At 44.1% G+C, this 24,080-nt stretch overlaps 1 protein-coding gene across 10 annotated transcripts in view; it reads left to right on the forward strand.

Moving 5' to 3' along the window:
• The window catches only part of BCOR (BCL6 corepressor), a 54,074-nt gene that overhangs the window by 4,901 nt on the left and 25,093 nt on the right, over positions 1–24,080 (forward strand). For 4 of the 10 annotated variants that reach the window (XM_025205109.1, XM_006015649.2, XM_025205132.1 and 1 more), the window contains exons 2-8: positions 3,089–3,221; positions 4,738–4,816; positions 5,809–8,646; positions 9,363–9,416; positions 9,839–10,022; positions 20,256–20,537; positions 20,876–21,229. In XM_025205109.1, coding sequence (XP_025060894.1) covers positions 3,136–3,221; positions 4,738–4,816; positions 5,809–8,646; positions 9,363–9,416; positions 9,839–10,022; positions 20,256–20,537; positions 20,876–21,229 — 3,877 coding nt within the window. In that variant the 5' untranslated portion in view covers positions 3,089–3,135. Of the gene's footprint in view, positions 1–11; positions 1,577–1,702; positions 3,222–4,737; positions 4,817–5,808; positions 8,647–9,362; positions 9,417–9,838; positions 10,023–20,255; positions 20,538–20,875; positions 21,230–24,080 lie in introns of those variants that run through there. The other 6 variants (XM_025205128.1, XM_025205134.1, XM_014520613.2 and 3 more) reach the window with 6 other exon arrangements.

Consider the following 24,080-nt stretch of genomic DNA (forward strand, 5'->3'; position numbering starts at 1 on the left):
GCAACGCAGCGCTGCCGAGCCTGCCAGAGCCCGGGGCTGCAGCGGCTCCGCGCGCTTTCACCTCGCGGAATGAGAATAACAATAATGATCATCATCATGATAGAAAGCCTGCCAGCGTGCAGGTCTCCCCCGGAGCCGCAGAGGCGTGCACGGGGTGCGTGCCTGCCTCTCGCTCCCTCCCTCCCTTCTCACCCTGGCCCCCGGCAGGCCCTGCACGTTATATAAACGGGATATTGGTAGTGGTAGCGGCGCGCGGGGAAGGGCAGGAGGGGACAGCCTAGCCCCGGGTTTCTGCCCCGGGGGGGGGTTGTGTGTGTGTGCGCGGGTTGCCGGCCCAGGGCGGGCTTCTGTGGTGTGTGTGCGCGCGCACTGCGTATGGGTGAGTACAGGAGGGGCACAACGCCGACCGAGGCTGACCAGGGCAGGCTTCTATGCTCTGGCCCGAGGCTCCCCGGCCAAGGCTGGCTCCTATAGGGGGAGGGGGGTTGTCTAGGTGTGCACAGTATGTGCGTGCATGTGTGTGTATGTCTGAGTGCAGGAGGGCACAACGTGGACCGAAGCTGCTGGATTCTATGGGCTAGCAGGATTCTATAGGCGCGCGCGCGCCTTTGTGTGCATACGTGTGCTTTGTGTGTGTGCGTACTGTGTGGGGGTGAGTACAGGAGGCGCACAACGCCGAACGAGGCTGACCAGGGCAGGCTTCTATGCTTCGTGTGTGTGAGTGTGTGAGTGCAGGAGGGGCACAGCCTGGCCTGAGACTGCCTGACCAGGGCAGGTGTGTGTGCGCGCGCGCGCGTGCAGGAGGGCCTGGCCCGAGGCTGCGAGACCAGGGCAGGCCTCTGCTTCGCGCGTGTGTGCGTGCAATGTGCGTGTGCATGTGGGGGGGAAGTGCCCATGCACGCCCGGCTTGTCCGGGGAGGTGGAGCGGGGCGAGAGGAGCGGGAAGAGTTAACGTCTGCTGCTGGTTGCAATGAAATTATGGCTGGCGGTGGCGCCGCTGTTTGTTCAACAGACCTCCACTTTTCAGCAGTTCACAAAAAGTTCATCAGGGCGCCGCGGAGAAACCCGCGGGGACGGCCGGGCCCCTCTGGGCTGGGGCCCCGCGGGCGCGGCCAGACGGGCAGGCCGGGCCAAACCCGAAGCCGCGGGAAGGCGCTGGGGGAGGGGGAGGCTCTGCAGGCGCCGGTGCCCGTACACCTCTCCGGGGCTGGGGGGAGGGAGACCCCGGCCAGCCGCCGCCTCTGAGCCCCGGCCGTCGTTTTAGCATGTCATCATTTGCAAATGTCAGGGGATTGACAGGCTTTAATTCCGGCCCCGCAGCTGATGTTAATGACACGCTTCCAGCAAGGAAACGAGGAGCATTAGCGCGGCTCCTCCAACCAGCAGTCTTCGCCTGCCTTTCATGCCCTCAATGCAAACCAAGCCCCCCCCTCAGTGGGGCAGCCCCGGCTCTCCGGGGCCCAGCCCAGCCCTGCCCCTGGTCCCGGCGGTGGAGGCGGCTCCCGCCCGCGCAGCCCGCAATCACTCTCGCCGCCGCCGCGCTTGGAAACATTACGAGTGGCGCATCTGGAAACCAGTAAATCTGTCCAGAAAGCGTCTTCCCCGGCAAAGCGCTCCCTCCTGGGCTGCGCTTCCTCGCACCACTTCGCGGTTTGGTTTTTGTTGTTGTGTGGGCTTCGAGGCCGCAAGCTGAGGGCGGGGGGGGCGCAGTTCTTCCAGGCGTGCGGGTAGGGGTGGGGAGGGAGCATGGGGCTCTCCTGCCGCGCGTGGGCTGCGCGATGGCCGCGAACGTGTGTACGGCGGAACAAAGGCAGCGAGTTGGCTCGGGAAGCGGGGCTGCTTCGGGCAACGGGAGGCCCGGGGCCGGCCAGTTTGTGCACGTGCCCCCCCCTCAACAAATAAATAAAAAAGCGAGAGTATCGTGCCTTCTCGGGCCAGGGCTGTGTTGTGGGGCAGGGAGGGATCGGTAGAGCAGGCTTGTCTGCCCCCAGCCTTGGAGCGCAGCGGAGAGAAACGAGCCGCCTCCAAAGAGCAATTAAAAAAAAACCTTGCCCTGGAATAAATCATGCGCCGCGATAATCCTGTTAATAAAACGCAGCTCGTGCTGCTGCTCCGCTCAGGCGGCTGCGGGGGGAGGCGGGCGGCGGAGGGCAGCGAGAGGAGGCGAGGGAGGCATCCCCCTCCCGGCGGCGGGCGCGCAAATCCGGTTACCTTTCCCCTGCCTGTGCCGCCGCACGCAGCGTCGATCCTCTCGGACTGCTAATACTTCTCCAGCGAGCCCGCTAATGATTTCTTTCCCTGGAGTGAGCCGCGTCATTGAATTACTGCAAGCCTTCGCAGCGGCAGGCAGCAAGCAGCAGCAGCAGCTCCTCCAATGCAAAAAAAATAAAAAGCCACCCGGCTTTGGTGCTTGAGCAAATCAAGGGGTGGGGAGCTCGCCAGCCCGCTTACTATTTTTAAACCCGAGTCAGTCGTGTGCAGGCGCTGGAAGGGAGGGCTCGGGTGGGTTTTTTTTTTTCTTTCTTATTCAGATGCTTTCTGCAGCTTTTAAGTCCTCCTGCAAAAGCTTTCTCAGCATAGCTCAGTGCTGTTCCTGCCAAGCGCTTTCTGCTCCCGTGCAGCTCAGCTCTGTGTGTTGCTGTTATTCTTTGCAGGTAGGAGAGGGCCCCCCCCCCACACGAGCAGAGGCTCTTCTGCCCTTCGGGGGCAGGGCTGGGGATGGGGAGAGTCTGTGCCAGGCCAGTGGTTTCCAGTCCCAATTAAATGCACGGGAGAAACTTTTGGTGGCAAGCCTGGAAGGATGCTTAATGGTGTGGATGCGGCTGGGGAGCAGCTCCATCTCCCCTGACCTATAAACGCCCTCGATTTGCTCCTTTATTGCAGTACGGCCTCTCCTTCCGCGTTTCAGGCAGGCAGCTTGCTCCCCGCACCAATCCGGCATCCATTATTAATGACCCGGAGGGAGGCCGCCTGCTCCGCTGTGATGTTTGCACTTCCTCCCAGACAAATCTTCTCAACTTCTTCTTCCTCCTCCTCTTCTTCTCCTTTTCTCCTTTTTCTTTTTTTTTCTTTTCTTTTCTCAAAACAGAAGCTAAAACCGTCCAGAGAAAAGAGAGGCGATCTTAAGGAGACGTCATGCTTTCTGCAACCCCCCTGTATGGCAACGTTCATAGCTGGATGAGCAATGAGAGGGTCCGCATGTGTGGAATTAATGAAGACAGGTAAATAAGCTCCTGGGCAAGTGAAGCCCACACCATCACTGGGCAAGGCGAGGTTTCAGACTTCATTTGTTTCCCTGATGTCTGAGTAGACAGCGGCTGCCTTGTCGCTTCCAGATCCAGCTGGCATTAGGGGAAAGGCAGAGGGAAAAAAAAGAGATGTGCGTGACAGCAGTAGACCGGGTAGTGATTTACTGTTTCACAGGCAGCCTGGTTCAGTGAAGCAGTGACGCCCTTTAGAAAAGATTACTCCCCAAAGCAGCCTTTAAATGCACTTTTACACTTAATTTATTATTTCATATTTATGAAGGAGAATTAATCCAAGCGCACCCTCTTCTGACTGAACGGGGGCGAGCTGGTGCCTGGGGGTGGGAGCTCTGTGCCTTTAAAGAGGAATAGTTCGCCCAGTACAATAGGATCAGTGGCCTTTTAGCAACCGCTTGGATTCCTTATAGCCAGCCTACATTTTCTTGCCTGATGCCAATCATTCAAGAAATGTAGTTATGCTTCCTAACAAATAATTTTCAAGTGGACAGATACAGTCAGTTGATGTGTCCCTTCCATAGGAAATCTAGTTTCTTTTAAGACAGGCAAACTGCCTGCAGAAGTTTAACAGATGCCTCTTAGTTTGGCCACCAGTTCTTACGCTTTTAGGGACTTTTGCTGTTTATTTCTTTATTTTTTCTTAAACTTTCTCTACTGTTGTGTGACAGCCCTGTGAGAGGCAAGTAAAAATTGTCTGTATACAGGGAAACTGAAACCATTTGTCAGGCATAAAAGAAACTGAGGAAAGAATAAAACATTTCCTCCCCCCCTATTGATCTTGCGGTTGTTGCAAACAACATCTAAGATCTCAAGCAAAAATTGAGAGAGGTTTTATTCACTTATTTATTTTTTTAATTTGATGGTGTCCCTTTAAATGCCATGATTGAAACTGGCTCTTTTGGGTAATGATGAAACTTTCCTTCTGCTGCATGTCAGCGATTTTATCCCTGGGATTTGAAAGTTGGCACTAAGGTATATTCTTTATCAGTGCTTTCTGTGATAACAAGTCCCAGTGCTGCAACACTGGTATGGCGCAGATGTGCGGTTCCCTCTTTAGCATGGAACAGCTGACGTTTGTATGATATTAGTGTGTGTGTGTTTTAATTTTCTCCTCTCTAGCATTTATAGATAGGACATGAATATGATACAGTAAATGTGGACTCATTGTCACTATGGAGACTCAAGCTTTTAAAAAAAATCATTAAAAAAATCATTTTTCTTGCTTTGGGCAAAACTGCTTTGAAACGTACTAAAATGCGTTTGTAATGTCAAAACCTTTTTGCCCTGTATCTGTTTTCATATGCTGCTTGCTTTTTTTTTCTTTGAGACCATCGTTTTGTGCATTTTCTATAGGATAAAGATAATATCATATAGGACGGCTAATGGGGAAATTGAAATGTGGAAGCCATATAATTTTATGTTAAAATATCTTTACAAGTTATTTTAAATAGTAAGCTACATTTTTTTTAAATAGGAAAATTCCAGTAAATGATGGCGAGGCTCCGAAAAGCAGACTGGAATTGAGAGAAGAAAATCACCTGAATCACAGTGTGGTAAGAAATTAATAGTTTCATCCCCAAATATATATTTTTTAAAGGATCATAACACATTCCATTTAAATAAACTGTTACAATACCTTAAGTGTAGTTGGGACTGCAGTTGAGACAAGCTGCTTTTGTTCAGAGATGGTGGAAAACAATGATGATGATAATTTTTTTTAAGGGAGTGAGGGTGGCCTAAACATATTTAGCCATATTTCGTATCTTATTCATCCTTCTTTTCCCCCTCCCCCATCTTGTGACATGCATCCTGCTGCACCACCAGCGTTCTTTCTTCCGAGCCATTATGAATAATGTGATGTGGTACATTAGCTATTCTGGCAGGATTCATTTAATGTAGTTGCTAAATAAATCAAAACTTCAGCTATCTGTCTGTTGAAGAGCTGAGGAGTGAAAGGCAAAAAAGTTTCAGTATTATTTAGTCAACAAACTTTGAATGTTAAAAAAGATATGTTGAAGCTTGTGTATGGAATATGGGTAGCCACATACCTGGGATTTTCCCATGTAGGCAGACTTGCAAAAATATCCACAAGTACTGTAGTGATGCCTGCTGGGTATCTGAGAAGGCTTGTAACCCTAAAAGGGATTGCACTTTGGGATAATGGAGCTGCTGTCATCTGTCTTGTAGAAGGAGTTTGCTGAGCAGCAGAAATTTCAGAAGATAATTATTTAAAGGCAGACTTGACCCTAGTTAGGTTCCAAGTGTAAAAGGAACAACACATTTATCAAGTTATTAATTTTAAAACTCTGTTTTACTAAACTATACCAATGCACAGCTACTCGGGTCCTCCAAGCCTAATGGGAAGTATTGTATTCACATTATTTCCTGTCCCATGTTCTGTAGTTTAATTAGCCTATGTATATTATAACAGCCAATAATGTGTTTGCGTTAAGATCGTTTCTCTTTTTGAAAATGTATTCATTGCTTGAGTAATAATGCTGTTTTTGGCAAACTCCAAAACTAACCTATTTCTTATTCTATAAAGGTGGATGCAACCACAGCACATCGCATTGACAGTCTCGCAGCCCTGAGCATGGAGAGGTCTGGACTTATGCGGGAAGGACTTAGAGTCCCTGGTAGTATTGTCTATTCTAGCTTATGTGGACTTGGCTCAGAAAAAGCACGGGATGCTACAAGTTCTATAGCTGGTCTTGGATTTACTCCTGAAAGAAATCCAGAGATGCAATTCAAATCCAATCCCTCTGAAGCAGTTGAAAATGCAGCTGTCCCCGGAAAAGCCCCAAATGGCTTCAGTGCTATATACAAAACGCCACCTGGAATACAAAAAAATTCTGTTCCAACAGGGGAAACTCTAGGCTTGGACAGAACTTCAACTGACAAACAAAGTCCTCTTAATGTCAATGGTGCTAGTTACCTACGGCTACCCTGGGTAAATCCTTATATGGAGGGTGCAACACCCGCTATTTATCCTTTTCTTGACTCGCCAAATAAGTATTCGTTGAACATGTACAAGGCATTGCTACCTCAGCAGTCCACTTACAGCTTACCACAGCATCTGACTTACTCACCTGTATGTACAAATGGTGAACGCTTTTTATACCTGCCGCCTTCTCACTACGTTACCCCCCACATTCCGTCGTCATTAGCTTCACCCTTGAGGCTCTCAGTCACTTCAGCATCTCCAGCAATTCCCCCTCTCGTACACTGTCCGGATAAAAGCTTGTCTTGGAAGATGGGAGTCAGTCCTGGAAATCCTGTTGACTCGCATGCCTATCCACATATTCAGAGCAGCAAACAGCCCAGAGTTCCGTCAGCAAAGTCGGCAGCTAGCAATATGTCAACAGATCCTCCCGGTCTCTTGTTGTCTCATTCACCGAGACAGTCATCCAGAGTTCCTCTGGTAACGCAAGTCGGGGATGCCTACTCAGAATTTCACAAACACTTTCCCAGAATTACAACATCTCCTTCTTCTTCTTCTTCAGTGACGCTCCCAAAGCCATACATGAATGTAAGTAATGAATTTCCTCCCTCAAGACTGCCCAATGGAAAACTTCCCAAAACAAATGACACTGGTGAAATTTCCCAGCCAGCTGCGCCACACGTAAGGAAAACAGGTCATGACAGAAAGGACAGCAGGTCACCTCCGCTCCTAGAAAAACAGACTACTACCAAAGATGTCATCGACAAACCACTGGACTTGTCATCAAAAGTTGTTGATGCAGAGACAACCAAATCTGATCACATTAAAAAAATGGCACCGACGGTGTTAGTTCACAGCAGGGCTGGAAGTGGGTTAGTTTTACCTGGAAGTGATGTTCAGAAAGAAACTATTTCACCTTCTGGGAATGGCTGTCCTATCTACAGGCCTGAAATCATTAGCACTGCACCCTCTTCCTGGATTGTTCCTGGTCCAGGTCCCAATGAAGATACAGGAGGTAAAAACGTGCAGCTGAAAAACAAAGCATTGGACTGGGTGATCCCACAGCAGCGCAGCTCTTCTTGCCCAAGGATGGGAGGCACGGAAGCTGTAGTCAATAACATTTCAGGGTCTGTTGTCAGTGGAGGTCGGCCGGCATCTGCTTCACCAGCTCCAAATGCTAATGTGGACTGCGCCAAATCAAATAGGAGCTCTATAGAAAGTACTGCATCTGTCATACAGCATATAGGGCAGCCTATAGCAACATCTGCAAAGCATAACAATAAAGCAGCTAAATCCAATGGCCAAGAAACCAGTTTCAAAGCAAATGAGACTGCCCTTACAGCGAGTTCCATATTTTTACCACCGAATGAGGCATTCCGATCGCCGCCACTGCCCTATCCAAGAAGTTATCTCCCGTATCCCGTACCAGAGGGCATTGCTATCAGCCCATTATCTTTACATGGGAAAGGACCCGTGTATCCTCATCCAGTTTTATTACCCAATGGCAGTCTCTTTCCTGGACATCTGGCACCAAAACCTGGCATTCCATACAGCCTGCCAACTGGTAGGGGGGAGTTTATGACCTATCAGGATGCACTGGGGATGGGGATGGTACATCCTATGTTGCTACAGCATTCCGCTCTGGACATAAATAAGGATGAGAAATCAGAAAGGAGGTCTAGATCACATGAAAGGCTCCGCTATGAGGACGCGGCTATAAGAAACCGATTGCCAGAGGTCCTGGAGCCTAGCACCAAGATCCATTTTGAAGTACCTAATGATAAGAACATGAAATCACACCAAAGTTCAAGTCATAATAAAAATGCTGCCAAAAGTGACAAACACCTCTTTTCAGATCTTCTGCGAGAGGAGCAGGATGCTAAAAGTGAAACAAATTTAACAAAATCTGGCTTTGCTACTGAAAGCAGTAATCAGGTTAATGACCCCGCAAAGCACAAGGTAGACCAAGCGACACAGCACAGAGATTTTCTTGTAATGCGAGAGGAGTTTGGAAGGAATAATGATCTCCATGAAACCTATAATATTAAACAGGCCCATAGTTCACCACTGTTTGGTTTAAGGAAAGAGGATATGTCGGTAAGCCAAAATAAAGAGAGGTTAACAGTTCAGCCTCCCTCTGCTTTCTTGGAGACTACCCAGGGGAATGAGGGCCCACCTATGTCTTTTGGCAAAGTGCAGGATGATGCAAAACAATTTGGCATGGGGAATACGCAGGCGAATATTGAAGTTAATCAGACATATACCAAAGATGGAACTGATGATGTAGAATCTACTGATGGCAAAATCTTGAAACCCAAGCCATCTAAATTGGCAAAAAGAATCGCAAACTCTGCTGGTTATGTAGGTGATCGATTCAAGTGTGTTACGACCGAACTGTATGCTGATTCTAGTCAACTCAGCCGAGAACAGCGGGCACTGCAGGTGAGTCTAAGTGATTTTTGACTCCGGAAGCCGTTTTTATTTTTCTGTTTATAGAGTACACAGTTAAGTGTTAAATTTGATACGTACTACGAAGCTGGGGGAGTAAGGTGTGTAGAGTTTGGTTTTCTTTCTTTTTTTTTTGCTCTGGAGGTATATGCTTGCCAGAAATGGTAACAATAATTATTTTGGTTAAACCATATGAAGCCAATATATATAAGTAATAATAGATATGAATGATGTATATATTCACTAGTAAGTTAGAAATATTTTAAGTGAGATCTGATAAAATGCTATTAATGTCAGAATATTTAATACTTATGCTATGAAGGGGAGTTGAGGAATGCATGATATGTTAAACTAGTGGTTACTATAGTTTCTCAGTTGGCCTGTACTATAAGATAGCAACGTGTATCCAGAAGTTCTGATTAGTAAGCCATGCAAGGCATTTGATGGAGAAGAGTAGCAGCCATGTGTTGGTGGGTTTTGTGCAACTTTTTCACCAAACAAGTATGTGGTAAAGGAATAGAAGTGGTATTGATCTGATGTTGTGAGCAATGACAATTACTGTATAGGAATTTCCTTAAGTATTTTACTTTTAATGAACAGATGAGTTAAGCCAAATTGCTTTGCATTGTTAAGAAAAGAATTGGTTTATGCTTATAAAAATGGATGAAATTATCTAAATGATCCATTGAGTGCCCATTTTAATTACATAGATGGAAGGATTACAAGAGGACAGTATTTTATGTCTACCTGCTGCTTACTGTGAGGTCAGTTCTTCAAATTTTTATTACTAGAATCTTACATAAACCTTTGAGTTAAATTTCATTTCCAAATACACAAAGGGAAGTTTGTGGGCCATAGTCGTCTTTATTCATTGTGCAGTTTTTGTCTTTTCATTTTTGTTTTGTCTCTTATGCCTCCAAAATGGAATGTTTTTGTTTATACACTATATATATATATATATATATATATATATATGAAAGAATTGTGTGGTTATTTGCATATAGATGCTAGAAGTTTTTATACTGTTATACAGCCCCAGGCATTTTAAAGTTTTATATTAGATCTTTATCTCAAACCATGGTTTTGAGCAGATTTTTTTTTTCTTTGGAAATACTTTCATATAAGGTAAGGTAAATGAAGCAGCTTTTATTGTGCAACTTTTTTTTCATATCAATTCTCTTTCTAGCGTGCAATGATGCGCTTCTCAGAGTTGGAGATGAAAGAGAGAGAAGGCCAAACAGCAACCAAAGACTCAGAGGTCTGCAGATACAGCCAGGCAGACTGGGAAAACTTGAAAGGAAATAATGAAAAGAAGCCAAAGTCTGTCACTCTGGAAGATGCCATTGCTGACCAAAATGACAATGATAGATGTAAGCAAATTTAGATGGCTTTTTGAAGTGTGTGTTTGTATACCGCAGCAGTTCGTACTAAAACTCCGTTACACATGGAAAGTAGTATAATTTTTATATTTGCTGCAGAATGTTGTAAATAGATTAATAGTGACAACAGTAGCTAATACAAATTTACACAACAGTAAACCAAAGTCACATTGTATATACAGAGTTCTGACATCTGCTGTTCTCTGTGCATATTTTTCTCTAGCCTGGGAGTGGCTGTTTGAAAGTTGCACCCTATACCTGCTACTGATGTCTGCTACTGATGTAGCTTTTGGAAAAATAGGTGGTGGTCACAACAGTTCTTGACCTTGGAGCAATTCTTCTTATTATTATTATTATGAGAGATGGAGTTGTTTCTTATTAGTTAAAATCAAAAGACCCTAAGTTGGATTATACCATCATTTTTAAAGTGAAACTTTCCATTGTTTTCTTGTTGAGTTCTGTTTAAAAACTGTTGCCGCAATGAAGTTCCAATAACAGAACTTTCAGGCAATATGTGGCAGTAGTCACAAGCAGACGGTAGAGGAGGTCAAATGGATAACCTACCAAGTCTGCTTATCTAGGAAAGCTGTGGCTGCAAGGTTTTGAAGTGTGTATCTGTCTCATCGCCTGCAGTTTCTGCTGTGGCAGGATGAGTAAGTATCAGATCACCAAAAGTTCTTGCTGTGAAAATGTAGGTTGTGCTGGTATAATTGGTTGGTTTTTCAGGGCTGAGGATTGAAGACCTCCCAGGAAGTGGCAGAATACATCACTGTGTGTCCCACAAAAGTACAAAGCACTGTTTTGACAAATCATAATAATTTTTTAATGTATATATGCAAAATCTCTTTGAGCTTGTGGCAAGGCTTCAAACTTTCATCAGTCTCTAAAGCTGAAGGTAGGGCAGGGTGAGTCTCCAAGCTCTTCGCTGTGCAACAAATTAAGTATTTAATTTGTCCCTTTTCTTACTATCCTAGAAAAAAAAAACTATGCTCAGAAAGTTGCAGTATAAGAGAAAATTCATTTGTAGAATAATGGTTGTCATACAGTATGTGTGTGTATAACTTTCTGTGTCAGTGTGCCCCCTCCCTAGTTGGAAACTCATAAGTATGAAAGGGAAAATTTAATTTGAGGAATTTAGTACCTGTGAGTTATTGTACTAGTCTGTTTCGGGCAGTGTGTGTGTGATGCTCAATTGTACTTGCTCAGTTACTCACTGAAATCAAGTTAGTGTGGTATTACTCTTGCTAAAGTAGCACATGTGAACAAAAATTAGCTTGGCAAAGTAACAAGTGAATGTTTATTTGTTCAACGTGGTAAAGTGTAAAAATGGCGTACAAGCTCAGCTTTCGCAAACTCAGCCCTCAGATCTCCAGGGGTCGGGGGGCACAGGCGTTTTCATTCTGTGGTGTCCTACTGTCTGGTGATAAGCATGTTAACCGTTGTGTTGGGAGCTGTTGCTACAGGTTTCTTGAGCTCCCAATTCAACCTGCACCTGGCAGTGAGTGGCGTGCTTATGATGCCTTCTATTAAAGTCTGAACATGTGCTGAAACCTCAATGTGTTGTAAAGTTTAAAGAGCAGCAGCAGCTGGGTCCTGCCACCTAGCTGCTGCTCATGTAGGAAGGGTAGGTAACCTACGTGCTCAAGGGAGTAGGACCGGAGCCAGTGTGAGCTGTATGTAGAACCAGAGTTGAGTGTGTGTGAGGGAGAGGTGATTTCAGGCAACAGTCAGTAGTCCAGAGAGTGAGGGAAGGAGAGACATGGGTATTCATCAGATGCTTATCTAGCGTAGGAGGAATGATCTTCAAATCGCTAGGGACAAAGTCTTTTAAAATGGCAAAAAATGAAAAATTGTTATGCCCTACAATTTGTTGTTTCATTGAATTAATAATTTTAGTAGTGCTCTGGCTCTTGAGACTCCATTGGATGAACTAATAAAGAATTGTTGGGAGTGGGCAGAGTGTTGTGATCCTCTGTCAATACATTTTTGTGGTCCATTAATTAGCCAGCAGTTATTAGAATATTTTATGGTTTTGCTAAAATTACTAAATCTATAAACTTTAAAAAATGTGGCTCTTTTATAGTTAAGGGAGTGCCTCTTTCCCCTAGGCAGGCAGGCTTTACTGCATCTGCTCTTGCAAGTATGGACTCAGTTCTCAGTAGAACTTTCTACCACCACATTTCACTTCTTGTTCCTTGGGATAGCAGCTGATAAATCAGGAAGCTTGAGTTTCACACTTTTTGAATGCCTCTAGTATGGTGGTATTGGCACTCTGGTGTGCCTTGATCTGCTGGAAGCCCTGACAAAACCGCCCTTCCCAAATAACTGACGTAGAGGTGATAAACTCTGCCTACTGTTCTCTGCTTTTTATCACTGGTGAGAGCTGTATCTAGTAATCACAGAAGAAGTTCTATATACTGCCATTATTGTCTTCACCAATTTCAAACTTCCCATGCTGAAAGCTTTAAAATCAAATAAAACATCAAACAGCCATAGTTCATACCCTCTTCCAGTGCTAGATCTTGATGTTGAAAAGATGTTCTGTTTTGTGTTATAGAATATTCATAAACTTTTAGGTGAAATTACAGCAACAAGGATGCAGTTGCAACAATATAGTTACAAACAGGAAATTTTCTGAGCCAAATTAATTAATGAGCAGCTTGTAGGTAAATTGTTAATTCTGAACCCTTCTGTGAACCTTTTCTTGGCTAACGTGAATCTGAAGAAGACAAGCCTAACAGAAAGCCTAAACCTGCAGTATGTGACACACAGGGTAAGGCTTTGTAGAGCTGTACTCATGTCAGTGGGTCAGTGTGCAGGTACATAGTGGGACACACTGCAGGGTTGGGTAGTAGGATCTGGTGCTGGTGTCAGACTCCACTTCCTAAAGCTTGCTTCCTACAGTTGCAATGAAAGAAAAATGGCAGAGTGGGAAAGACAGGCATCGGTATGGCCATCTGACAGTCCAAATGTTTTGTTTCTGGCTTGTCTGGGGTATTTATCATCTTCTGAGTCAGGTGGTACATGTGTAAATCCTTTCCCTCCCAAAATACCCTGAAATGATCTAACAAAGTGTTCACAGTGCTGAAACTTTTCTTTAATGTTTAGAATGTAGACAGTTGCTGGGAAGTTACTCTAATGGCTTATGGGTTTCTGATGCTCTTTGTGCTTTTCTGCAGAAAGTTTTGAACATGATGATTAAACAGAGATAGCCGGACTATTTGGCTAGCAAGGATAAAGTAAAAGTACCTTAATGCTCTTCCATCTTGTTTAGGAATCACTGGGCATTATGAGCACAGCTGCGAAGCTGCTTTGTTGCTAAGGTGACTTGTAAATGTTGCTGTGGCAATGCTTCTGTGCAGCATTTCCATAGCACAAACCTGATAAATTATGGGATGTATATGTCATGAGTCATAGGATTGTTCAGAGATCAAGTGATTTAAGCAATTGGCATGGAGAGACACATCAATGTAGGTCATGTGATGGTAGTATGTTGGTAAATAGCCGCTGCTTTTGTAGCACTGCTGAAATCGTGCTAAAGTGTGTAAGATTAAATAAATTCTACAAGCTTAATATCTTGATAGAAGAGCATAATTACCAGTTTATCTAATTTAACAGTAGAGAGATACTGATGTTTTAATCCTTAATTCAGAAAAAAACTGAGCTAAAAGCACTTGATCTTGGGACATTAGGATGTGAAGAAGAGGTTACGGTAATTCTCTGGTTGGAAGTAAACTGCTTATATTTGCTAGGATGGTAAAATTCAGATGTGAAAATTGATCTGCAGTCTCTTTCCAAGGTGTCTATATCCTTCAGCACACAGCATGGTAATTCTCCAGATTTTTGCTTGTGTGCATGCTGAGTAATGAAAGATCAAAATGGTCAACATTCTGTTGTCCTTTTGGCTTGGCCTGTTGTTACCTTGCTATGACACGTAGCGGTGCAAAGAAAAAAAATTAAAAAAAACCTTTATTATTTTAAATATTGTGGACTTAAGCAGATGGAACATTCGGAAATCTCCTGGCAAAAACATCAAGAGAAGAAAATAAAACTGTTTATATTCCCTGAAATCCTCATGGGATAGCCAGAAGTCTGCTTTAACAAGAGGCTTGGGTAAATTGTACTATTCTTGTTGTGATTTTGATGATGAATACTAGTTTTAGTGTTCAGATAGTCATTAATATGAGGAGGCTAAATGGCATCTTGCATAATTGACTGCAAGGAGAGGTTGCTGAAGGGAAGAGGAAAAGCTGGTTCTAGCTGCCACTTTAGCTAGGGAGAGAGCTGCAGTTTAAAAACTATACTATGCATTTCCTGTTCACCCTGACTGCGAAAGATTGTCTGATAATGTTTGTGTTGGCAATGCAAGAGAGATAGAGTAATGAAGAAATGATCACTTATCTGTCTTTCAAAGTGACCAGTGCATTGGAGGCATTGCTTCAAGGAGAAACACTTTGTGAAAGGAAGTTCATGTCCATTTTTTTAACAGTTCCCAGTTTTACAGGATAGTGAGAGGTAGTTTTGGTTGCTGGATAAGCATGAATTAGAAACCTGAGTTTAGACTGAGTTTAGCAACGGGTTTCAGGAAAAGGGAGAGATGGCTTTTGCAGTGTTTGGTGTTTCAGGTTGACTTCTGTATCTGACCTTAAGGCTTAGGGAAACCTTTGTCTGGCACAGGTTGCTTCCAAGCAGTTTGAGGACAGAATAGAATGTAGTACTGAAACAGCAAGAGAGTTTGTGGAAGTTTGTGTTCTGAGAAGCTACTGCAGTTGTGCTGAGGAGAAATAAAACATGAGCATTTGACACAGTTAGCTATCATAATGATCGTGTGATGTAAAGTGCATGCTAAACATGGTGACAATGCACGGGCTGCTTGACAATTCACACTTCTGTTTCTAGTTTGTCCTGGGGATTTCTTATTCTTGTAGGCACTGGTAGAACTTTGCCAAGGAACAAATCTTCATTCTTTTTTAGAAATCAGTGGTAACATTATTGAGAAGTGTATTTTGAGGAGTTTGCAAACAGGCTAGAGTCAGGATGTTTCCCAAAATATTTACACTTCTGTCTGAGTATTTCCTCTCCCTCTTTGTTGTAACATAGGCATAGGATGATGGTGTCATAGATGTTATATACAGAATGCATCTAATGAGTCTAAGTAGCTTGGTACAGCTACTTGGTACAGGATAGCTTTTTTTTAGCTTGCCAGCAGTAGGATGTTCACTGTTAACATTCTGAGAGACCCAAATGAGAATGTGACTGGTTTGCTGCTTTTGAGATGGCAGAGGTAGACAAGTCTCAGAGACGACAGAAGTGAGTGGCACTACTTGTGCTGGCAGTTAACCCCTGACTTCTGAACTGGCATTGATAGTTGATTTGCTCCTCTCTCTAGAAAAACAATGTGGAATGAAGAACTGATAATGACACTAAAGCAAGTGCCTTTTATGCTTGACTTTTACAAGGCATCACAGGACACTGTTTCTCAGGCAGATCCGGCTGCAAAACAAAAAATAAATGAGGGAGTTAATTCAAAGTCATTTTGGTTCATTTGTAACGGGAGGGGTGGAGGTAACTCTTTTCTACCACCCCCAGTGTTGTCTCTGGATACTTACAACAAGGACTCAGGGGCAGATCCAGAGATGGTGCTGTGGGAGCTGGGGAATTTTTTAAAGTCCTTTAAACGGGTAAGAATTCTCCCTTCTTTCTTTTCCTCCTGCTCAGTGGCATGTCCCCTCCCCTATCCTTCCTACTCTCACCAGCGGCTGGGGGGAGCTGCTCCTGCCCCACTCCAGCCAAGTGCATGGGGAGCTGGGCTCTGTTAGGGACAGCAGCAGCAGTGGCAGCAAACAGGTTCTCCCACCCTGCCCAAACCTGTTTGCTGCCACTGCTGCTGTGGGAAGACCCACCTGCTGTGGGAAGACCCACCTGCTGCCACTGCTGCTGTCACTGTCCCCGTCTGAGTTCAGCTGTGGCTGGAGTCAGGGTAGGAGTGGCTCTAGAGCTCTCCTGGTACTCTCTCTCTCTCTCCTGGGACAACTGGGGGCAGTGGTAGCAGGTGAGAGAGGGGGAAAATGGAAGAGTGAGGAGGGGCTGCTGAGCAAAGGGGAAGGAAAAGGGTGTTGGGAGTGGAGGCAGGGGAGAGTCTTTCCTGATTTGGGGACTTTAGGGGAAAAAAAGGTCCCACAGTGCAGTCACCCTGTCCAGTGGTGGTGGGGGAGCTGGGAGTGGAGGTTCAGTCACCCTTGCAGTGCTGGTCACTGATCCCACACTCCCATTTACAAAATCCTGGATCTGCCCATGCAAGGACTAGTGCCTCTTTCTGGTCCTAACAAGAGTCTTTGGGAGATAATTGGGATGTTGCCTGCCTTTTCTCATTCCTGAACAGGGAGACTGTCTCAACACAGTGGCTTTCAGGCTGAAACGCAGTACATAACTTCTGGTATGGTCAAAAACCTAAAGAATTTAAGCACTAGAAATGTGGTGAAGTGCTTTCTTACCTGATGTGTTAAGGGAATTAGACACAGAGCTATCGTGTGTTGTTTTTTTTTATGAAAGAGAATGTGCATGTCTCAATAAAAACATAAATTAAAATCTAGTGCAGACATTTTTGAAGTTTTTATATCTTTAACACTGCTGGTTTGGCTTCTTTTAAGTTGTGCAGAAGAAAATGGATTATTGTATTGGGGTGATTATACAAACACTGTTGCCGCTTATAGGGGAAATATTCTGGCTGAGTTTACACAAAATGTATGTGTGTCCATTGTTCACAAATGCATTCTGATTTTGGCCACTTATCAGGACAGATTGTACAATAAACCAAGGGATCTGCTTTATTATTTCAGTCTTTCCTTTTTATAGAGATATGTTGGTGTTTGTATACTACAGTGGTTTTCAACCTTTTTAGACTCAAGGAACCCCGTTTTAGACTTAAGGACCTGTTGGAAAATGACAGCTCTTAATTTTCACTTACTTTTTGACTACAGAAAAATAATAGAGCCTTTCTTTTGTTGCAAAGGATTCAGAAAGCCCACAACAGGTTAGAATGGTTTTAATGCTATGGATTCCTATTTGAAATCTCTAGGTTGATCACATAAGTCATATTGCATGCCTAACAGTGACAACACTGTGCTATACCCTATGCCAGCCTTGAAAGGCTCTCAAGGCACCATGGTTGAGAACCGCTGGTATACTAGGTGAATTGCACCACACAGTTACAGTTTACAGTTTAAAAAATGAGTGGGTAAAATGCCAACCAGACAGACAGATGGTCACTCACACTTATGATCAGGGCCTGAACATTCAATTGGCCTAGATTCAATTGGCCAAAGCTTTCTTGGGCACGTGCCTTTAGCATCTATCTTTTTTCCTTTCTTTTTTAATTGACTGTGCGGGCAACCTTGCAAACTATGTCAAATGATGCTGTGTTGTCTTTTGGAATCTGTAAGCTGCTCCAGTGCCTTTGCTGCTGCTTAAAGCTTTTCCAGTGAAGCAATGAGTAACCAGAGGCTATTTAGTTGTCACTGCTAGTAATGGAAAGCTTTGGGAAAGCAGGAGAACTGACAAGCATTGGAAAAGTTTAGCTTTGATGCAACCTGGAAAAAACTATAAGCAGTTGCAGGAAGTTCTGAAGCCATTCACTGTGTAGAAAGAACCTAGATGAATGCTGAGGAGGGACGTACTTGCTGACATTTGGAAAGCTCTGGGTTAGGACACGAGGAATCAGGTCTTCCATTAGTTAGGCTACTTGAGCAGTGGGGGCCGTAACTTTTATCAGGCACCTATTCACTAGAGCAGTGATACCCAAATTGTGGTCTGTGTTGTGGTCTTCAAGACTATGATAAATTATCTGACAACCACACTGGAACCTCCTGCCCAATTGAAAGCTTTATGGTTATGGTGCCTGGTGGCCTATGAGAAATGTTGAGACTTAACAGTCGTCTGTTGCTCCCTTCCCCCCCCCAAAAAAAAATTTGAGAGCTGTTGAACTACAGGCTATGAAGAATAAATCCCTTAAGTGGAGTCCAGAGATAGCAGTCTGGTACGGAAACCAGCTTCCCCATCCCCACCCATTTTTACCCAAGTGGAAAGTAAGCAGTGACACTGTTCCAAGCTCTGCCCCTTCGGGACACCAATATGATGTGCAGTCTGTAACAACATTTTTGTTGTTTCTTTATTGGATTGTCCTCTGAATGCTTTGAACAGGAGTGAAGGAGTAAATAGTGTAAATGCCTACATTAGGCTCTGGAGTCAGCATCTACTTAAATAGCATGCCAAAATGCTGTGTAGTTCCTGCTGTCTACAGACTCAGGCAGATATCACTGCCATGGTTTATATCTGGTCTTGCATTTTGAACAATTTCTTTGCAGCCATTAGGCCTAGTGCTTTTTTAAAATGATAGCATACATTCAGGAGTATGTAGTGAAGACAGTGCCAGCTCATGGAGTAGTTAAAGAGCCAGCTTTGCTCACTGCCTGCCTTCTTGGTTGGTTTAGCATGATGCTGCTGCTTCTTTGGAAACTGTAGAAGGATTGTGGGGCCACTTCATTTAGTTCTTGGATGTTGAGGGGTCTGGTTCACATTTCAAGATGGGATGGTGTAAAGCAGGGGTGTCAAACATGGTGTGTGGGTCAAGTCAGCCAGCTTGTAGCGTTGATGACAACCACCTGGGCAAGAACCAGGATGCTGGAGCCCCAGCAGTACCACAGGAAGAAGCCTGATGCTGAGGCTTGTTCCCACAGCCGCAGCCAAGTGCCCAGGATGCTGGACCTCTTTCCGCTGGGTCCCAGACTGGAAGGGGTAGGTCTGTGGGCCTGTTTTGGCCCACAGGGATGGTTTTGCATTTGTTCAGAGCTCAGGGCCAGATGAGTTTGACCCTGATGTAAAGGAATAAGTAGGACAGCAGTAAGTGTAAGGAAGGGGTCATATGGGGGTGGACAGGGTTGGGGAAGGGAGGGAACTGCTACAATATGTAGAAAATGCATGTATTTATATGCGTGTGAGAGCAATTGAGATAGAGAGCTGGGAGAGACATAACAGAGATGGAGCAGGAAAAGAAGGCAATGCATGATAAAGACAAAGGGATATGAAATGTTGGGAGGTGAGGGCAAAATAAAAAGAGGAATTTGCCTAACAGTACTGGGAAGGCCAAAAAAAGTGGAGTTAGGAAGGATAAGAAATATGGGGAAAATAAGTTATATTTATAGACGAATTTTAAAAGGAAGTTGATTGACAATGCTATGCTTGTGCACAGCATACTGTAAGTTGTACAAGACTGTTTTTTGTTATCATTTAGGCTCCAGTTCTGGAAATTATCCCTATTCAAAACATGACTTGTGTGTCACTGAATTCAAGCATATTTTTAAAGTGAAATGCATGCTCTTTGAACTGGGGGCATTGTGGGACAAGGGGGTGGCAGCACAGGTATTTTTCTTTGGCCTTTATTCCCCAAGTTAGCATTTCCTAAAGATTTATGTGGCCACTATAGCCAGAAAACTTCACAGGTAAGGGGAGCTAGAGTCTTGAGGTAAGCGGTAGCTTGGCATACAGTGACTCTCAGAGTACTTCAAGTGCAAAGGCTGCCTGCAACCTTAAATTCAGGTAATTTTTTATAATTACACTGTTATTCTGAGCATTTTTCCTACTGGCACGACTGCTAGAACTTGTATTTGTTTGTGTTCCCCAATCATATGTCCAATGACATGTAGTAACAGGATTGAACTCTTGTCATCAGACTCGGCAGTTTGCCATGCTAAGTCAGTGAAAGACTTGTACATTATCAGAGCAGCAGAAACTAATTTTTATAAAAAGTCACTGCAGAGAGGAAGCTTGAATTACTACTTATCAAACGTCAAGGTTGCTTTTCAAAAAGAATGGCTTTTCATACCTAAAGGTGTCTGTCTGTCTGTCTCTTGTAAATAAAACATAAGCATATTGTGGTGGTTTTTTGGATATCTGTATGGTGAAGTGTCTGCTCAGAAGCTGGCTAAAAATTTGAATGCCGAAAATTTGAACACTATGTTGGTTTCGTGCTTAACTTATGGAATAACTGTTTTAGGGTTGATTCTAGCAAAGTTAATGTAAAATGTTAATCTAAATTAATTTTTTATCTATATGTTTTAGAAACCGCAATCATGATAAAGTGATAAGAGGTTGACACTGCTCTTGGAGATGTTAGTTCACAATAGATTTCTGCATTCGTTAAACTATATTTATTTATTTTGTTTTTAGGTGATTTTAATAGTGATGTAAACAACCAAGGTCATTTTCTTGAAACTTCAGAGGAAAAAGATTCTCAAATTGAGAAATGTTATTTGGAGAGACATTCCGTATATGAAAAGGCAGAAGATCCATTACCAGAAAATATCAGTCAGCATGCATGTCCACGTCTGGAGAGAAAGCGTAGACACTCTGGTGAGAAAGTGCAGGATGATGGCAGCCCAGGTGAAAACTTTGTGGATGAACTGCAAGATGAAGCTGTATCAAAGGCAAAAAAGAGAAAGAACTCCAAAGGTAGACAGCTTGCTTTGGTTTCTCTTAAGGAATGCCTTGTGAAAGGAGCATCCCTAGGACTTAATTAGTGTTTCCATTTATGAACTTGATGGTTACCAATGTGAGCACTGTCATTTCACTTAAAAATAATATCTTGGTATGTAAGGATAAAGCACTAGTCATGGGACACTGTAGACATAGCAATGCAAGTTACTATAGTGCATGTAACCCTTAATAAGAAACCTTTACAATGCATAGTGTGGTGGTAAAGCTGAGACTATATGCCCCAAAAGTGAAATGTAGCTTTTGTTTTAAGTTGAGGGGGCTTTTTGATTAATTTTTAGTTATTTTTCCATTAGATGACTGGCCTGAGAGGGAAATGACAAACAATTCCTCTAACCACTTAGAAGAGCCCAATTGTAATGAGGTGACCAACCTGAAGGTGTGCATTGAATTAACAGGGCTCCATCCCAAAAAGCAGCGTCACCTGCAGCATCTTAGGGAACTATGGGAGCAGCAGGTGTCACCAGAGAGATCCCCGTCCGGCAAGTTGGGCCGGCAAAGCAGGAAAGATTTAGCTGAGGCTGTTCAGCCAGAGGCCACTGCAAAGGTCAAAGACTGCACAGAAGAAAGGCACACCAAGAAAAGGTCAGAGGTCAAAAGCAATAGAAGTTGGTCTGAAGAGTCCCTCAAAACAAGTGACAATGAACAAGGTATGCAGAGACTATTAGGGAAACCAACTAACTTAGCATTTATAGTGACGCATGCTGCCACCAATGTTAAGGAATTGTCAACAGTTTTTACAGAAGTCCATATATATGTATGTATGTATATATATATATAAGTATATATATAAGGACTGACAGCTCCAGTATAAAAAGTCATTGTAGCTGAAATCTGGCAGACAAGGGAGCGTGTTGGTGTGTGTGTGTTTGTGTGTATTTTTGTGGGGTTTTTGTGTGTTGTGTTTTTTTTTTCTTTTTTCTTTTCAATTTTATTGTGGTTTAAATAATGTACCATCCTGTAATAGATATACAAACACTGAAGTTTTGTGTCTGCAGAGGTGTTTTGGTGTTCTGATAACTTAGAATAAAATGACAGTTTGTTAGTCCATATAAGAGTTCTTACCACTTGTACAGCTAAACTTATTAGTGCCTCAGGGTGTAGTTTAAAAAACAACTTTCTGAGCAGAACAACAAATCTGGTTCTCTATCCTGGGAGCCCACTGCTCCATCTGTCTTAGAACTACTGAACTTTTCTGCCTTTTCTAAGGCTTAGGAGCAGCCAGGAGGGTTCTCCTTGTTGGTGGAGTCTGCCTGTCTGTTTTTCTAACAGGCAGGCCCAATGTTCTGCCCTGTCATTTCTCTGTGGGCACATATATATGCCCCTCAGGAAATTTTCCACTTTTTCTTCTTTCTCTCTCCACCTTTCAGTTTTGCTCTTAGAGCGGGGAGCACTATGGCTAATAACAGATTCCTCGCCATCCCTCCTGTACCCTCTCCTCTTTGTAATGGCAGATTCTACCCCTACCCCCTTCACCCACTGCTCCTGTTTCTGAGCTCTGCTCCATACACTTTGGCAATCTCCTCTTTTGCTTCCATACAACCTTAGTTTCTGTAACTTTGTTCTGGGGGTATGGGACATCTTTTCCCTCATTTACCCTCATGTACGGCTTATTTTCTTCTTCTTTTTACCTCACCATGCCAGCCACCAGCTTGTCAGTTAAGTCAGTGATGGAAGACCATATGGGCTGCATGGCATCTTCCTTACCTTCACAGTGATCAGCTCCAGCTGTTTTCACTCTCCTCTAGGAAGGGGGTCAGGCACTGTTATTCTTTCCATGCTTTGCTGACCTCCTGTTACCACCGTTTACCCTTCATCTAAGAGGTCTTCCCTCCCAGCCCTGCTTTAGCTCTCAAATCCCAAGTGATCAGATACCTCAGTAGCACTTGGGAGGGGGAGTACTTCTGCACACACAGTCCTAGGTACAGATACGATCCTCACTGGATCCTGAACCTGCTTCATGCTCTCTATCTGTCTGGCTTCCTGCAAACACAAACTATGAGGCTGTTCTGGTTGCAGATCCTCCATTCCACATTTCCCCTGCCCCATCATGTCCCTATAACCAGAGTCGCTGAAGGTCTCCTTTTTGTTCTTGCAGGATTTGTAGATTAAAGACTATACAAGAATATTTCCTTCATTCCCTTTCACCTCCAAAACCCAAGCCAACCTCCTTTTCTGAGGACACCTCTTCAGTTTTTTGGAGAGTGAAGGGAAATGGATTGCCTGTCCTGAGCCCACTGACTCAGATATTCTTTGTGGTGGATTGTTTTTGTTCTTGTTCCCAAACAGTCCAAAGATGGCAGCTCTCCTCTGCAGTGCCTCCTGTGATATTGCCTCCTTTCTCTAGTACTTTGGCTCAAAGAAATGTGCGTCTATAGGTTCAGATACTGTTTCCAGAGCCACCCTTTCTTTGGCAGTGTAGAACTCTTGGTTTTCTTGGGAAAAGCCCCTTAATAGCACCTAATCTCCAACTAAAATAGACCCAGTCATTCATTAGGAAGGGACACTCAAGATTTTGCCATTTATTTTGCTGCATCTACTACTTCCCTCCCTACTGGCATTTATGCTCAAATCCTTGCCCCCCTTTCTTTTTATTTTAATCTCAGTTCACCAGGAATAGGGTATTCTTTTCCAGTATCAGCCAGAGAGGTCTCTTCTACACAGGACTTAAATAAAGCAGGAGAGCTCAGTTCTTCTGGTCCACGAATACTCACTCAGCTTTTCTTAGGCTTTCCAGAACTCAAGCAAACCTGTTCCCCTGATGTTGGCAGTAGCTGTGTTTTGCAAGTGGGAACAAACCATGCAGGTTAATATGTCATCCTCAACTTGGGGCTTCACAGTTCTGATGGCTGTCTCGGGAATTGGGCAGGGCATTTAGGTCTTCCCTATCCTGCATGATCTGCTCATGAAGGCTCTGTTTCATAAGATGTCTACTACCCCACTGGTCCTGGAACACTTTGGATTGAGAAAGAGTGATCAGAAGAGCTTTGTTACCTGACCCTGGACTTGCTGAATCTGGGGGAATTGCTTCTAGTAAGAATTCACCTGAGTTTCATAGCAATGCCAGAGGAGAAATTTGACAAAATACGAGCTTTTATTTAAACAATTCCCTGGCACATCAGTGCGTTCAGCTGCTTGGCACAGTGGTGGTCTATAGCAAATGATCCTTTGACAGCGGTCCCTTGCTGCTCTTTTTAGGGTGTCAGGGATCAGGCAGTATATAGCTATCAGACTCAGGATATGAATTGCCTGACAATCCCTCTAGATACTAGACAGCTCCTTTTTCATGGGAATATTCACCCTGTTGTCCGTCCAAGGATCTGCCCTTGCTAGACCTGGTAGCAGCTTGCATGATGATCAGTGCTGATCTCTTAGGTTGGGGAACTCAGCCAAGTCCTTGCATGACTTGGAGCAAGTGATCTCCCCAGGAATCCCTAGCTCAGCAATAACTTCCTGGATGTCCAGGCAATGAGGAAGGCTTCTCTTAAGAGTCTCTCTGGG

The sequence above is a fragment of the Alligator sinensis genome, unplaced genomic scaffold (genome assembly GCF_000455745.1).
Source record: "Alligator sinensis unplaced genomic scaffold, ASM45574v1 scaffold243_1, whole genome shotgun sequence".
In the NCBI taxonomy this organism is placed as follows: domain Eukaryota; kingdom Metazoa; phylum Chordata; order Crocodylia; family Alligatoridae; genus Alligator; species Alligator sinensis.